At 37.2% G+C, this 15845-nt stretch overlaps 1 protein-coding gene across 6 annotated transcripts in view; it reads right to left on the reverse strand.

Moving 5' to 3' along the window:
- LOC306860982 (utrophin-like) overlaps nucleotides 1–15845 on the reverse strand; it is a gene marked incomplete at its 3' end in the record, with an annotated part of 232987 nt that overhangs the window by 174620 nt on the left and 42522 nt on the right. For all 6 annotated transcript variants that reach the window (XM_079403021.1, XM_079403019.1, XM_079403020.1 and 3 more), the window contains 12 exons: nucleotides 15390–15602; nucleotides 11443–11624; nucleotides 11216–11366; nucleotides 8330–8449; nucleotides 7502–7603; nucleotides 6709–6816; nucleotides 6328–6507; nucleotides 6065–6243; nucleotides 5177–5276; nucleotides 5015–5102; nucleotides 4683–4930; nucleotides 3955–4135 (listed from right to left, as the gene is read on the reverse strand). In XM_079403021.1, coding sequence (XP_079259147.1) covers nucleotides 3955–4135; nucleotides 4683–4930; nucleotides 5015–5102; nucleotides 5177–5276; nucleotides 6065–6243; nucleotides 6328–6507; nucleotides 6709–6816; nucleotides 7502–7603; nucleotides 8330–8449; nucleotides 11216–11366; nucleotides 11443–11624; nucleotides 15390–15602 — 1852 coding nt within the window. The remainder of the gene's footprint in view (nucleotides 1–3954; nucleotides 4136–4682; nucleotides 4931–5014; nucleotides 5103–5176; nucleotides 5277–6064; nucleotides 6244–6327; nucleotides 6508–6708; nucleotides 6817–7501; nucleotides 7604–8329; nucleotides 8450–11215; nucleotides 11367–11442; nucleotides 11625–15389; nucleotides 15603–15845) is intronic.

The raw sequence follows: 15845 nt of genomic DNA on the forward strand, positions 1-15845 counted from the left end.
AAAAAATAAATATTCTTAAGAGAAAGTATAAGTTTTGATGCTTTAACTGGTCACTATTCATTCTTTTCACCACATTATAGCAGTTTTGCATTTTTTTAATAAATACTCAGTCTTTCTGTGTCAATTAATAGCTCATAAAACTGCATTTTAAAATATATGCAATGATATATATATGCGCCAAATGACATGATACAATATGATGCATCATATTATACAACATACTATATTATATGATATGAATGAATATATGCCATACAGTATATCCCAACACACACACACATACACACACACGGTGTGATTTGTGAAAAAAGCAGAGGGGGTGGGTGCTTTTGAAAACTTTTTTCTCTCTCCATAGGTGGAAGGTAATAGCCTAAGTAACCTAATGTTAGTGTAATCTGTTAATAACTCGCATCATAAACCCGTCTTTTCAGGCAAGTAATATATAGCCTAATGGGTGTCATGTCAGGAAATGTTTTTAATACGACAGAAACTGTATTTAACGTGATCACTATCTATTAAAAACATTACGTTAGGCCTATTAATTGTAATGATTTCATTTCCACGGTTATTCAAGCAACGAATAAATTATAGGCCTGTAGAGAAAGCGAGCAAAGAACACAGTTTCAACGGAGCTTTTTGAAACTCCGAATCAGTTAAACCATTGAGTTGCAAAATAATTTAGATCGGGACCTCAGAGCGACATCGTGGGATGTTTTTATCCCGGGGATGAAAATAATTCAGCAGAGGCAGGGATGCATAAACCAGAGGGGGGGGAAATCCCCCAGATTCCAGATATTGTCCGATGCTAGCTGAAATTGAAACTGAAATAGATTGGTCTATACACCAATGGAAAGCTTATTTATTCAGCTTTCAGATGAAAAATAAATCTCAATTTCGAAAAAATTACACTCAAGACTGGTTTTGTGGTCCAGGGTCACATACATGTATGTATGTGTATATGTATACATATACATGGAAATTAAAACATATGTTATGATACTATATGACAATACAATATATGATATGATATTGGTATATTCGTATATACACACATATATGTATAGTATTGGTAGGAGTACTGCATGTCACAATACTTGATATAACTACCCAAAACACCAACAGCCCCTTGACACATGTAGTATTTCCTGTACATCTGGATGCTTCCTCTTCTGTAGTACATCACTAAAATAATCTCTGTTGGATTTTAACATTTGTGATTAATAATGTATGTGAACCGGCTCCTAAGATATTTATTTGTTGAATATCAGAGAGAAGACGAAAATAACTGCCTGCGGCTCATTTGTGTTTGTCCTTGTGTGTGTGTGTGCGTTCGTTTAGCTTGAATCCCAGATGTTAGAGGTCAACAGGTCAAATCATGGAGCACTAGCTTTCCGATTGTCCCACGAACATTCAACTGTTTATATTTAATGCAGCCATACCCTGGGGACAAAACTGCTGCAAAATTACCCAAAATTAATGAGACAAAAACTCCTTTTGAGGACATCCCTGAAGGCAAAAAATAATAATTCATAAAGTAATAATGATACATGTTTTCTTTAAGGGATAAGGGTTTGTGCAAGTCATTATAATTAGCTTTATATAAATACATCAGTAGTCCATGGTATGTTAATCAGCTAAGCAAACGTGTGTGTGTGTGTGTGTGTTTAGCTAAACTGTGGGCACAAAACGGTCACAGAAGTTCACTAAATTTGACAAAACATCACTTTGGGACATCTAGGAATGTTCTCAATTAGGAAACAACTATTTGTAAGAAAGAAACATTGTTATTTTTGCCATTTTCATTCTGATTTAATCAAATTTATTTCTGAAAGGTTTTTCAGAATGGGGTCAGTCTATAGTCATAATTAGCTGTATGTAAAACAATAGAAGCCTATGGTATGCCCTCATTTCCATAGCTGGCTAAATGTGGGTGTGAGAGAGATTTGCTCAAGCTTTAAGGTTAAACACTGATGTACTCTTACTTGGAGCTCTTTCTAGCACACACACACACACACACACACACACACACACTCAGGTTTATCAGCATGTAAAAGCTTTCTCTTGGGCCACGCTGACATTACAGCCATAAATAGACTGCTCTCTCTCTTTCACTCTGGCTCTGCTCTTGTTGGCTCCACAAATGATTTACCTGTTGCATAAGTCACTATTTCTGTCTTTAAATAAAACTGAAGAGAACAAGAGAAACTGATACAGAGAAACGGAGGTAATGCACCCCTTGGCACAAATTCAAACCCCGGGACTTATAAAAATCTCAGTGAGCCTCAATCTTTCTGTAGATCTGCTCCAAAAACCTATTGAACTGCCTACTTAGGCAGTATTTTAAGGTAGTTGCACTCGCAACACAAATACAGACGTTTTTATCCAAAGTGACTTAATTTAAGGACATTTTATCAGAGAATAAAAACTTGGCATTGTTAGCACTATGTACTAATATTAGAAATTAGGGCTCTGGATGATCTACAACTTTTGGTGAGGTTCTCAAATGAGCATTTAATGGACACTTTACTATACTATGAGTTTGGGTTCACATTGTTAGCCTAGCAACATGCTAACTGCTCTATTGAAATCTATTAGAGTTGTGTACTGCGCTAGTTATGCTGAGCACATATGGGCCTAACTTTCCCCATATATGTTTTGCCATAGCTGTAGAATTGGAGGGAATTTTCTTTTGGATGACAATATGTTTTGAGGTATATGGTCCAGATGACGGCACACAAATGAGAGTCATATATGGCATGGCTACGGCACACCATGGAATGTGTTAACTTATGGTTAACATTTGGCTTTACGTGCAAACGTGGAAATTATGTTTGCATACTTTTTTGTTTTTTATATATAGTGTTGGTCATTGTATCTAAAATATTTGAATTTAATAGTTTGGGCTCTGCTGTTAATAGCAGCCTTTAATATTTTAGTAATGTGCTCTAATAGGGCTCCGTATCAGCTGAGATAGATTTTTTTATCCTTAAGAAAATTGTAATTATAATTGAGTTTATTTAAAGGCAGAGACACAAATTGTTCACTAAGCCACCGTTTATAAAAAAAAAATTGTATGTTTTCTCCCCCAGCTGTACCAAAAATGTTTGAAACTGTGACTTCAAAACTGAGGTACCATTACACCCCTAATGCTTTCATTAATATTATGTATATTATTATGTCTAAAAACAGCCTGTTATTAAAGTAGCTAATTTTTTATTTATTTAGAAAATGTAAATTTAAAAGGGACTTCCCAGCAGCACTCATGTCTTGGGTGGTAGAACAGAATGTGTGCAGTGCTGATTTACAGTCATTTATGTGCTTGTCATCTAATGTATGATTCTAATTATGATATACTATTGTTATTTTTTCTCTTCTTTTTCCTGACAGACTGTGAGTGAGAAAGACTGGCGAGACTTACTAAAAGTATCAATTTTTGCACATTTATTCACTCATCTGACATTTACAAAATAGCACACTTCTGTTATGTTATTGTATTGTATGCATTGTAATTCTGTTATTAAAATACTATAAACATTTTTAAGAAATGAGTGTGAATCCATTTTTGTGTTTAAGATTTACTGTGGTACTTTTTTGTCATTTTTTGAGCTTGACAGAACCAGTTACAGTCTATTTTACAGTATGGAAATAGCAAGTTGGACGTCCTTAAATTTCTTCTTCTGTGTTTGACAGGATGAATAAAGTCATATGCGTTGGCATGACATGAGGGTGAATAAACGATGACATTGTTGGCTGAAATATTCCCTTTGAATTCAATCCTTTAAGAGTGTGTTATTCTTTCTCCAGAAGTGATTTCATTTCTCTATATTTGTAGCTTTGATAGAAAAGCTCAACTACCAGTTTTCAAAATCCCAAGTTCCCTCAAATTGCAGGCTGGAGCCACATTCTTTGAATGTTATGAGTGTAGTGTAAAGGCTGCAATTTGGAAATGTATACCTGTAGTGATATCTTGCTGCCGCGTCTTGAGCTCTTGAATAGTTGTGCTGTGGCGTGATGCCAGCGCTGTCACACTGGGCCTCATGGTATCAGGGGCACCAGGTTCTGTGGCCAGACACTCCGTCTGAGAACAGAGATCTTCCACCTGCGGTTGAAGCTTTTCCAGCTCTGCTATTCGAGCCTGAAACACAGTACAGTACATACAGCACGGATTTGCTCTGTTAACAACTATGTTACACTGCAAAATCAAATAAGGCATTCAAAGGGGTTTTTAACTCGGTGCTACAATCTTAAAAATAAAGGTTCTTTGTTGGCATCACTGGTTCCATGAAGAAACTTTAACATCTATGGAACCTTTGCTTTCAATAGAATGTTCATTATAGTGGAAAAGGTTCTTTAGATCATTCAAATGTTCTAAAGAAAAAAATGGTTCTTTTGAGAAAAGAAATGGTTCTTCAAAAATATCATAAAAGAACCTTCGAAGAACCTTCAGTGACAGTTCTTAAAAGTACTGTTTTTCTTAGTATGAAGAACATTTTAATAATCTGAAGAACTTTGTTTCACCATTTTGTGCAATAGAAAGGTTCTATAGATGTTCTATAGACGGTTCTTCATGGAACCATCAATGCCAATAAAGAACCTTTCTTTTTTTAAGATACTGTTAGATTCCCTTTAACATCTGATCCGATTAAAGTGTCTCGCATAAAATTGCCTAGTATTTGACTGACCTCACAGTCGTCTTTGAGTGTCTGGAGTTCCTGCTGGTTGTCCTTGGCTCTAAATCCTTTTGTGGAAATCAACCACTTCTCCTGTTCCTGCAGGAATTCATTTACAGCCTTCAGTCCGGATTGAACTTCTTCCACACGCTCTAAAACTTGAGCTCGGTTCCTCAGACCCTGGATCAGCTTTTGGCAGCTCTCCCATTCTTTACGCACAGAGTCCAGGCCAGAACGGGCCTCGTCTGAAGACAGACCTTCTGTATAGACAGATGGAGTGATTTTAATCAGTAGGAGACAACGGGAATCATCATTTATCGAGGAAATCCCCAACAATCCCCTACCTTTCTCCAGCTGTTCAATCATCTTCTCTCCTTTCTGCACCAACTCTTTTACTGCCCCCTCGTTTTCAGCAAGCTCCATACCCAGGGTCTACCGATATGGGACAAATATATTCAGTAAACCAAATATATGAACAGGTAAATCTTAGTGTTATAATAAAACACCTGTAGTTTTTCTTTCAGGACAGGCGAGTCTTCAGCAGCTCGGGCAGATGACTTCCATGCAGCCAGCCGAGACAAAAGCTTGGGAACATCAGTTTCAGCTCTAAAAAACAAACACATGACACTGGGTTCACACGAGAGAGTGCTACAGCTGAGCAGAACAACAGAACAGTGTGTTAAGTGTGTGTAAACACTGTATAGCTTATGCTAATGGTTCCCAAATGTGCTCATTATGAACAACCATAACCGCATGATGAAAGCAACAATTTCATGATAGTTACTGGTGAAATCAGTCATTATGAGGACTAATATTCATTATATTCAGTAACATACATACATATATTACATAATAGCATCACTAAACCTCTAGAAATTTTCATTTTGTCCCGTGTGCTTAACATAAATATAAGCAAGGAGTTGGATCACTTGTGCAGATGTGTCTCGCTCTGGTATGTTTTGGAAGTGAATGGGTTGAAAAGACAATATATTATTGTAGGTTGTGAATTAATAATTTGGAGAGATCACTCAGAAATATTAGTATTAACCTCTCCATTGCTCAAATGGGACTGCCTGATTCGGAAACTTTTCTTTCCGTTAAACACTTTCATATGGTTACAATGGAATTCACTGCAATAAAGTGGCAGGACAGTTAAACACGTATTGAACAACTTGTTTGGGCTTGAAATTATGGATTTTGGTTAGCTAATATTGCTTTACCCCTCTCAAGTGATTTTTGTAATTAAAAAAAAAAAAAAAAAAAAAGTTAAGACAAATGCAAGCAAAAAAGACAAAGTTTGTCTGATCTTGACAAAATATCAAAAACCTGGAGGGACTGATAAAAGAGATTTCTGTGTTTGTTTTTTTTACAAGGAAAAGGTGCGTTTGTCGTACAGTCTCCTGAGCTCGCCGTCTGTATCAAGATGTCGTCTTTTTGGTGGGGCAGGTGGTGGTAGCTCTCGGTCGCTGCTGGTGAAGGTTTGCTCCATCCGTGTTGTTACTGTTGTGACTGTCTCCATGAAAACCTTCTCTTGAACCTGGGGCATCCCAGTCACGGACACCGCTTCGGTTACCTGGAAACCAAACAGATGCTTGGAATCAATGTCATATAAAAAGCTAATGTGCATAAACAAACATGTGAGATGCATTTATCTGACTTGGCTGGAGCAGTCCTCTAGTTTTTGGACCAGGTTGTCCCAGCGTTGAGTCAGTAGGTCTGTGTCTGCTTCGATCCTCTGAGCTGCGGCTGGACTGTTTAACAGCACCATCACATCCTGTCCAGCATCTGACAGAGCACTCAGGGCCCTCCGCTTCTGGGCCATATCCTCCTTAAGACTCTGAAAAGAGTCAGAGGCCAAAACAGCAATGCTCTTATCAACCTGCTAGATTTCAGTTGTTATTTGTAAAACCTACATTTACAATCTTAAAATTAAAATGATTTATGTTCTCAGAACATTGATTGTTTAAACATACATCCAAAACTATGAGCAAGTATTAAGAACTTCCAAATATGAAATTATGTATGTTTGTCTACTCACGGCTAATCTGCGGACGCTGGCATTTATTTCACTAGGGTCTTTAAAATCACTGGTCTGAACTTCACTCAAGGCCTTCTCCTTATCTGCTAGCCATGATCCAAATAAACTCTGAATGGAGGAGAAGAAAGTTGATTTCCCAGTAGCAAAAATGCTTCATCATTCATACATTGCCCCAAATAAAAAGAGAAAATAATCATACTACTGTCCTTTACACAGTACTTTGGCATAAAAATCATTCATTTAATGTAATATCATAGACAATATCCTCTGATTTACATCACAGTTCAGTTTGCAGACTGACGGAAGTGGTCCAGACGGGGGAAGTGTGAAAATAAGATTGTGTGCACTCTACACTAATGATGTAATGGGTCAATGGTAATGGTATCTGCAAGTCATAAACTGCCATAATTGAATCTCACCCTTTCCCAGAATGCAGCCTAAACTGTTAAAATAGCAATCTGACCCTTAAATGCATTCAATGAACATTCCAAGTCCAAGATAAGAGCACAACACAATGGGGCCCAACACAGAGCCCTGATGGACACCTCTGATTATTTTTTGGCCAGCAGCTTTAGTAACTTCAGGTATGTGCTGGATTGAAATTAATGTATGGATGGGCAAAATATTAAATTTAATTACTCAAACATTACAGAAATTGATCATGAAAACATTTTTTATTATTATTTCCAAACTGAATTATTTGCAATTATTAGAAAACATGCATAAAAGGGCCGCATTATGAATCTTGTGATTTGTTACACTGGAATGTTGGATTTTTGATATCAGGCTTCACCTGGTCATCAAGCAACCGCTGCCACACCAGCTGAATTTCCTCAAGTTTGTTCCAGCGTTCCTCAGTCCAGCGACACACTGCCGCCCAGCGCTCTCCCAGTGACTGTAAAGAATAGAAGGAAAAACAAAAGAGGGAAAGTTATTCACTGAATGACTTTTCACACACTTTTACGGCTCTGGGAGTGTCAAATGTCTGTTCAGTTCCAAGTTTCTTGCTGTGCTGCATCCAATGAATTCTCAACACTGTGTCCAACATTAATAGATCTCAATCCTTAGCAAAGCTATCAGTAAAGGCATGGAAAACAGCTTGGTTTGATTACCTTTGCACTTTAGTTGAGAAGAAACTTACTGTAAATTTCATTCTTCATTCAATGTAACATTCACCTTGATCACCATAAAGCAATCACCTTGATCTCTATAATGCTAGTCGAACAACAATGCACACTGGTACACATACCATAATGTATTTTCGTCTTATAACAGTAGTATTTGAAGATTTCCTTACAGATGGCAGGAATGAACAATTAATTGAAATATGAATATTACCAGAAATGACTGCCAGACATAATGATTGAGTTTTCAGCAAACCACAAACATTGTTATGTGTTTTAATTTACTACTTGTTATGGTGATATACAAAAATTAGTGCTTAAGAAACACCAGCTGACACTTAAAAAGTAATTTTTTTAATAATTGAAACAAGTGAGTTCTATAATTTGTATGTCTGAAGAAAATAACAGCTCTGACCAGACTCTCTGAATAGCCATTTCATAATTAGTCATTTCGACACAACAAATAAAAACCCATCGTTATGCATGTTGTCCTCTACCTGCAGTTGTTCCTCCAGGGCAGCAGTGGCGCTCTCCCCGCTGTTCTCATCCACGACCACAACCATGTGCGTGAGAGAGTTCACCTTCACCTGTTCCAGCTCCAGATCATTCTGCAAAACCTGAGGAAATAACACAAAAAAAAGAGGTCAAAATGAGAGGTCTTCGACCCTGCTCGCGGGGACCCGCTGTCCTGCAAAGTTTATTTACAACCTGCTTCAGCACACCTGTCTTTGTATTTTCAAGCAATCTTGAGGAGCTTGATTAGGTGCTTCAGGTGTGTTTGATTAGGGTTGTAGCTAAACTCTGCAGGACAGTGGGTCCCCAGGAACAGGGTTGAAGACCTATGGTCTAAAGCAGGGGTTCCCAAACTTTTCCATTCCACGACCCACCTAGACAAGTATAATCTATTTCAAGACCCACCAAAATATTTTAGATTAAAAAAAAACTATTCACATTACTATAAGCTTAATCTTAATTAAAATAATATGGCAGAAATTAAGTATTTAAGAAAAATAACCATTTTATTTTATAGGCTAATACCACTGTAAACTTTCACTACTAATATTTACGTCTTAAATTCTTCATTTACAGATGCTAATGAGTCTATGAAATATGTCTATGAACCGTCGCTCTGAGACCCCTGTTACTACAACTCGTGAACGCCCGCGCTTCAAAACACGCAACACATGTTTTAAATCCCGACCTTTGCGATTTGAAAATCACACGGAGCAATATTACAGTTTGTAATTAATCTTTGTATACCATCCAGGCCTAGGAACTGTTTGTGTGTAATTTAGCTGCCGCCAAGTGAAAGAGGAAAAGTGCATTTATTAAGACATCACAAAATCACCATATTATCATCTGAAATTATAGTAATTATTGATTTTTTTTTTCACATTGCAATTATTATGACTTGATTTTATTTATTTATGTATGTATGTATGTATGTATGTATGTATGTATGTATGTATGTATGTATGTATGTATGTATGTATGTATGCATGTATTATTTTACAGGAAATAAAACCAAACTGGAAGCAAACATGAAAATAATGTCCATACAAAAGCCTTTACTACATGTAATTCAGAATATTGGCTAGATCAAATTTATAATACCTTTCTTTTAATTTTGGGTCAAATCTGCCCAAGGCATGTTTTTAACAGGTTTCTCAGAATAAGTTTGATGTAGTAGAATTTTTGGGCAGATATTTTTTGACCCTGTACTGTGTCAAGTATGAAAGTGTACATGTGCGTGTCTCTGTAAATAATGTGGAAGCACTAGTGTTATGTGGTACCCTTCCTATGAGACTGTGAGGCTCCTAAATGTAAGCATGTGTGTGGGAGCGAACGTGTGTGTTCTCCATTCGCTAACTGAACAAACACGCAGAGGTCATGTTTGCCCCTCATTCGCTGGGGCGTGTGTTGATTTGCTTATTCATTCTCCTCACAACTCAATCTCCCGCTCTCTCTCTCCTTTCAGCATTCATGATAAATTCACGTTGGGGATCAGAAAGAGAAAGCTTTTATTTGTGAACAGGTTGTGTACACAGACGGGATATCTGATGGGAGTCATTCATTAACTATTCAAGTGTCCTTGGGAACGAGGTTGCTATTTTAAGAGACTTTATTAAAGCTAAGTTATACACTTTGTCTCATAATTTTCTTTTAATTTTTCTTAGTAATAATTTTCTACAATCTTCAATATACCTTTTTCTGTTAAAGTTGCACTCTAAAAACACTGGCCTATTTTTCAGCCCAAATGCTGGATTAAGACTGTTGGGTAAGGAAGCTGGGTTGATGATAATTCATAATCAATAACCCAACTGTGGTGGGTTGGAAATGCAGATTTGAAAGAGAGAATTACATGTCATGCGGGTTCAAGTGCATATGGCTTTGTGTGTGCTGACACCACTTCACCTATCCGTTTTACCTCTTGATTATTACTATTGGTTGTATTCTGTATTGTAGGCATTATGCGTTTGATTTTCATTTACAACTCATTTCTGGTTAATATGAACCCTGCAGTATAGTAATTTTACAGCTTGGCCAAAACAACCCAGCACTGGATTCATCCTTTTTTAATCGAGCACTGTGTTGTTTTTTTTTAAAGAAATAGATCACCCCCAAAAAATTACAATTTGATGAAAATGTACTCACCTTAAGGCCACCCAAGATATATTGAGTTTGTCTGTTCATCAGAACAGATTTGGAGAAATGTAGCATTACATCACTTGTTCACCAGTGGATGCTCTGCAGTGAATGGGTGCCGTCAGAATGAGCTGATAAAAACATCACAATAATCCACAAGCAATCCACACCACTCCAGTCCATCAATTAACCTCTTTCGAGGTGAAAATCTGCTTTTTTTGTAATAAACAAATCCATCATTAATGTGCTTTAACTTTAAACCGTTGCTTCCAGATAAAATACGAGTCCATACATAACACTTTCTCCAGTGAAAGTCATCTCGCCTGATTCAGGAGAGAAATATGCACAGATCAGATATTATGGGCTCGTTTTTGGCTTCCTAAAATGTTAACTGATGGACTGGGATAGTGTGGATTACTTGTGGATTATTGTGATGGTTTTATCAGATGTTTGGACTCTCATTCTGACGGCACCCATTCACTGCAGAGCATCCATTGCTGAGCAAATGACTAAATGCTACATTCTCCAAATTTGTTCCCATGAAGAAACAAACTCATACGCTCATCTTCAGGAGGCCTGATGGGGAGTAGATTTTCAGCATATTTTTATTTTTGGGTGAACTATTCCATAAACATTTTAGAGTGTATAATTTTGTGATTCATCACAATGTATCATGACACACCATGGCATAGATGGCGATACCAAGTCCTACTTAGAGAACCAAATGCTTCTCTTACTTTGTGCTGGTCTATCTGGGTCAGATATCCCTCCATGTCTCCTGCTATTGGCTCTTTCTCCATCTTACGGATCCGCTCCTCCGTCTGTGTCAGCCAATCAGAGAGCAGCTGGAGCTGCCGTTGCTGAAGGTCCATCAGAACTTCATGAAGTCTGAAGACAGAAGAGAGATTACAAATTCAAGCACTCTTCAAACAGAAGACTTCGGTATGAATGTGTGCATCCGTACCTGGACTGACGGTCCATGCTGGCGACCCGCAGGTTTTCCCACCGGGAGTTGAGAAGTGTCATCTGCTCTCGGATCTCATCCTCCTCTTCCTCACTCAGGTTGCCTTGAGCGATCAGCTGGTTTCCCGCCTGTAAGACGTTACCCACACTACTCTGGTGGGCTGTCAATTCCATCATAAACGCCTGAGGAGGCAAAACGACACATCAGTTACCAGGATGACCATACAAACCTCCTTCACAGATGTCTTGAGTGCAAGTCATTTAGACGGTTCTAAACACACAAAAAAGAGGTTTAAATATGCTATATTATTATTTTAAGATAAATGCTTTATGTAAGAAACCCAGTACCTTTTTTGTTTATTTATTGGCAGTGATTGTGTGAGAAGGAAAGTTTTCTTATAAAAAAAATAACCATAATAATATTTATGCATTTATTTGATAAGTGGTCATGTAATTAGCAGATGCGCTGTTTGATGGTTTATTATAGCAAAAATCGACATGAGGGAGAGTATTATGATGATTTTACCATGGTTAATTGTGTTTAAGGCACTGCATATTGCATTTAAAAATAATTATTTCATCAAGTACTACAGCTCATCATACTGTAGGCTTTTATTTTTGCCAAAGAAACATGGGAACGGTAAAAAAATATATAATAAAATGTGCTGACATTAATAAATGCTCAAAGTATGAACTAACAATATACATTTTTTACAGCATTTATTAATCTGTTCATTTTAATTTATGGCAATTTATATAACTTTATCCGATGTTTTATAAATACGTCTGCTTAATTTTTCTTCAATTCTGTTTTCTATTATAACATTTAGTAAATTCTGACACAGAATTCGATCATTCGATTTTTTTCAGGAAATTCAGACAATAAATGCCGTTTTGGCGCTCTTTGATGTGGTGCGACAAATCGCTGCATAGAAGCCTTGGCAGCACGGAGCGCGTCAGCGCGATCTTTCCTCCTTAATACTATTTTTAATAAACAATAATGAACAGCTTGTATAATTTAAAAGTTAATTTAAAAACAGCATTATGTGCAATTTACATGTTTGCATACAAATTTTTAATTTGAGTGATGATTATTATAGTTTAAAACAAATAGTAAATGAATTTAAGTTTGGCCTCTGTTGTTAGTTGTAATCTTAGTATAAATGAAAAAAAAAAAAAAAAATTATATATATAATTTTTTTTGTTTTTCATCTTTTTTTTTTTCTCCTGCTATACCGAAAACATACCAAACGGTGACATCAGAACCGAGGTCAATACCGAACCGTCATGTTTATGTACAGTTACACCCCTACTGTAAATCTATTAGGCTAATTTATTACAACTTTTACAAAAATTGGCCCCTTTGAAATCAGGATTTTGTGAAACATCAAATAAAATGAAACTGAAGCTTATGTAATTAGTCTATTAAAATGTATTAAAATTAAAATACAACAATTTCTTTACAACACATCGTTGCCTTTTCATTTTTATTTTGTCAAAAATGTGCTGCACAACAGAGGTTTACTGATTAAATTCAAGCAATGCTAAAATATTTCTGCCATAATTTCTTCAAGTTAAGGCAAACTTTTATTTTGGTGGTTTGCCGTGAAGATCAGGGCCCGTATTCCTAAATATTCTAAGAATCCTTTTAGAGAGCTCCTAATTTAGCTTAAAAATGTCTTACTAGGAGTTTTAGCTTAAGAGTGATTCAGGACCAATCTGAGAGCAACTCTGAGCAAGGAAAAGACAAAAACTTTTATCTTAGTGAGGAGGCGGGGCGGACCCCGTTGCTAGCTATGACACAGTCTTTTGAAGACTGTGATTGGTTGGTTGTCAAGAAGGAAATAAAAGAGTGTTTTTAAGAGTAGGGTCTATTATAAGCCTTCACTTTGAATTTTTCCTGTTTTACCGAACTCTCTATCTCTCTTTCTCTCACACACACACATTATATATGTATATATTCTTTATTTTTTATTTACCATGCGGTCATACTTACCGTGTTTTATAGGAAATGAACAGAGACATAGCCTAATAAGTGCTGTAACAGACCCAAATCATCACTGCTGCATAGTTGCATTTTTCCAGTTGACAAATATATCTTCATGTAGTGATTACGTCCATTTCTGCGTGATGTCGGAGATGTTAGCATGTCTCTAATAAGATCGGTCACAAACATGATCCCTGCACGATCTAATGTGTAGTGTCTTATTAACTCACTGTCATGCATTGTGTGCAACACATTTCTTCTCCCTCTTCATGTTTCGTCCGTTTTCTCCACTGCTAAAGAAACTCTTAAGCCCCTTAAAAGTCCTCGTCCGTACTCCTAACAAGTTTGACCTTAAGACCTCTTTTAAGGGTTAAAATGCTTTCTGAATTACTTTTTTCTTTACTAGGATCTTTTCTTTAATTTTAAGGAGGAAACACCCACATTTCTAAGAATTTTCTTAGAATTTTGTTACTAGGAGCAACTCTCAGCACTAAAATTCTTCATGAATACGGGCCCAGATTCATAAAATGTATTTGACGATAGTTTTGCTCAAATGACACGGTGAAATGCTGGTGCAGTGACTCTCAGAGCAGCTCTGGAGATAAAGTGTGCATGTTTATGTCCTCATATAGTGAGACTTGTGCTTGAGTATGTGTAGCAGAAGAAAACGTGCCACTCATTCACACGGTATCTTATGATCTATTCTTGAAACAGAAAAACGATCAAAAAAGACGAATGACGTAACAAACCATTTGCACATTATCTAAATCTCTGATGTTTCAAGTGGATCCAGAGTGCAGAGACAAACAGGTTCACGCTTCAGGAAAAGTCCAGCGCTCATAGCATCTCCAGAGCTTTCCTGCATTTACCTTGCTTTTGTTTCTGTGTCAGTGCCTCATAACCTCACCCTCCCGCTCTGGATCCATCACTCAGGAGTGAGTTTATGTGCCCCGGCCCTGCTGTCTGTCAGAAGTCTCTCTGCCTCACAGAATTCCTCACATTCCTGGCATGTTCAGAGCATGTCCTCCGACAGGACGGGAACACGGAGCATCTGAACATGGGACATGCTAACACTAAAAGTCCTCAGGTCAATCAGAAAGAGCAGTGGTGGGCGGTTTCATGGTGTGAGGAACTGTGTTAGTTACATACTGAAATGCTGCTGCTGATTCTTCTTCTCCTCCTTCTTCTGAGACTACATTTAGTCTGTATCTCCTCTTAGAGTTTTCAAGCTACAACTACCAAAACTCAGACATTCAGACGGGTCTGACTCAGGTTGCTATATCTCAAACTGATCTGACTTATAGTTTTCGTAAACCCAAAGATCAAAACAATAATAAAAGACAAACTTTCATTGAGGGGGGTCAAATCTTTTGTATTTTTGTAAGACTTAGTGTTTTTAAGTTGTCTATCACTAGTAAAGTTTAACGGATATTCTGGGACGACGTGCTAAATCATGTTAGTAACATACTCATTTATGCTAGTTGTGCACTAACCATGCTAACAACATGCTAAATCATGATAGAAACATATTAAAACACGTTAAATCATGCTAACATGCTCAATAATGTTAGCAACCTGTTAAAACATGCTAGTAATGTGATAAATCATGCTAGCGACATGATAAAACAACATGTTAGCAACCTTCTAAAGCAATGTGCTAACATGTTAACAGCATGTTAAATAATGTTCGCAACATTTTAGCAATGTGGTAGAAAATAACAACATTTCCCTGACTTGAGAATTGAATAAAGTCTTCAAACTTCAAAGTTATTTCAAACAAAGCTTAGTCAAGCCGACATCAAAGTTTGTTACTAATCGTTACCCATCTATTTTAAATTTTTTGTTTTGTTTTACATATGAGTAATGTTATATGTTGTAGTTTCTGGAGTAATTCAAAGAAAAAGAGATTATCTACTAAATGCTAACAATGTTTCTGAAGTGTAATTGTGTGTCACATATACCTCGTGTGTGTGGAACTGGTCTTTGACCTCCTCCACGTCGTCGGACACGTCGTCCTGCATGTGCAGCGCGTCTTCGGCCGACAGCAGCCAGGTGAGCACCTCCTCCAGCGTGATCTGATACGTGTCCAGATTGACCTCCGTGTCCACCTCCGTCAGCGTGCTGGGCCTCTCTGGTCTTGTGCTGCTCACCACCTCCTTCTCTCCAGACAAACCCTGCACAGCAACACACAGCTTCAGTTAACAGCTCATCTGAATATAATGATATAGAAAACGTTAAGCGCTATGAATATGCCAGCTTTCCCACATGTAAAATTTCGGTAAGGGTACACGTTTGCACAGCCGTATTTTTGTGTGTTTTAGGAAGCAAGTTAAAGATGTTTGCGTTTCTGTTCAAAACGCAAATATCATGGCAGGTGAAGAGACATCTATGACGTGTTGTAGATGATCACACTAATG

Source organism: Barbus barbus, assembly GCF_936440315.1.
Source record: "Barbus barbus genome assembly, chromosome: 41".
Classification (NCBI taxonomy): Eukaryota; Metazoa; Chordata; class Actinopteri; order Cypriniformes; family Cyprinidae; genus Barbus; species Barbus barbus.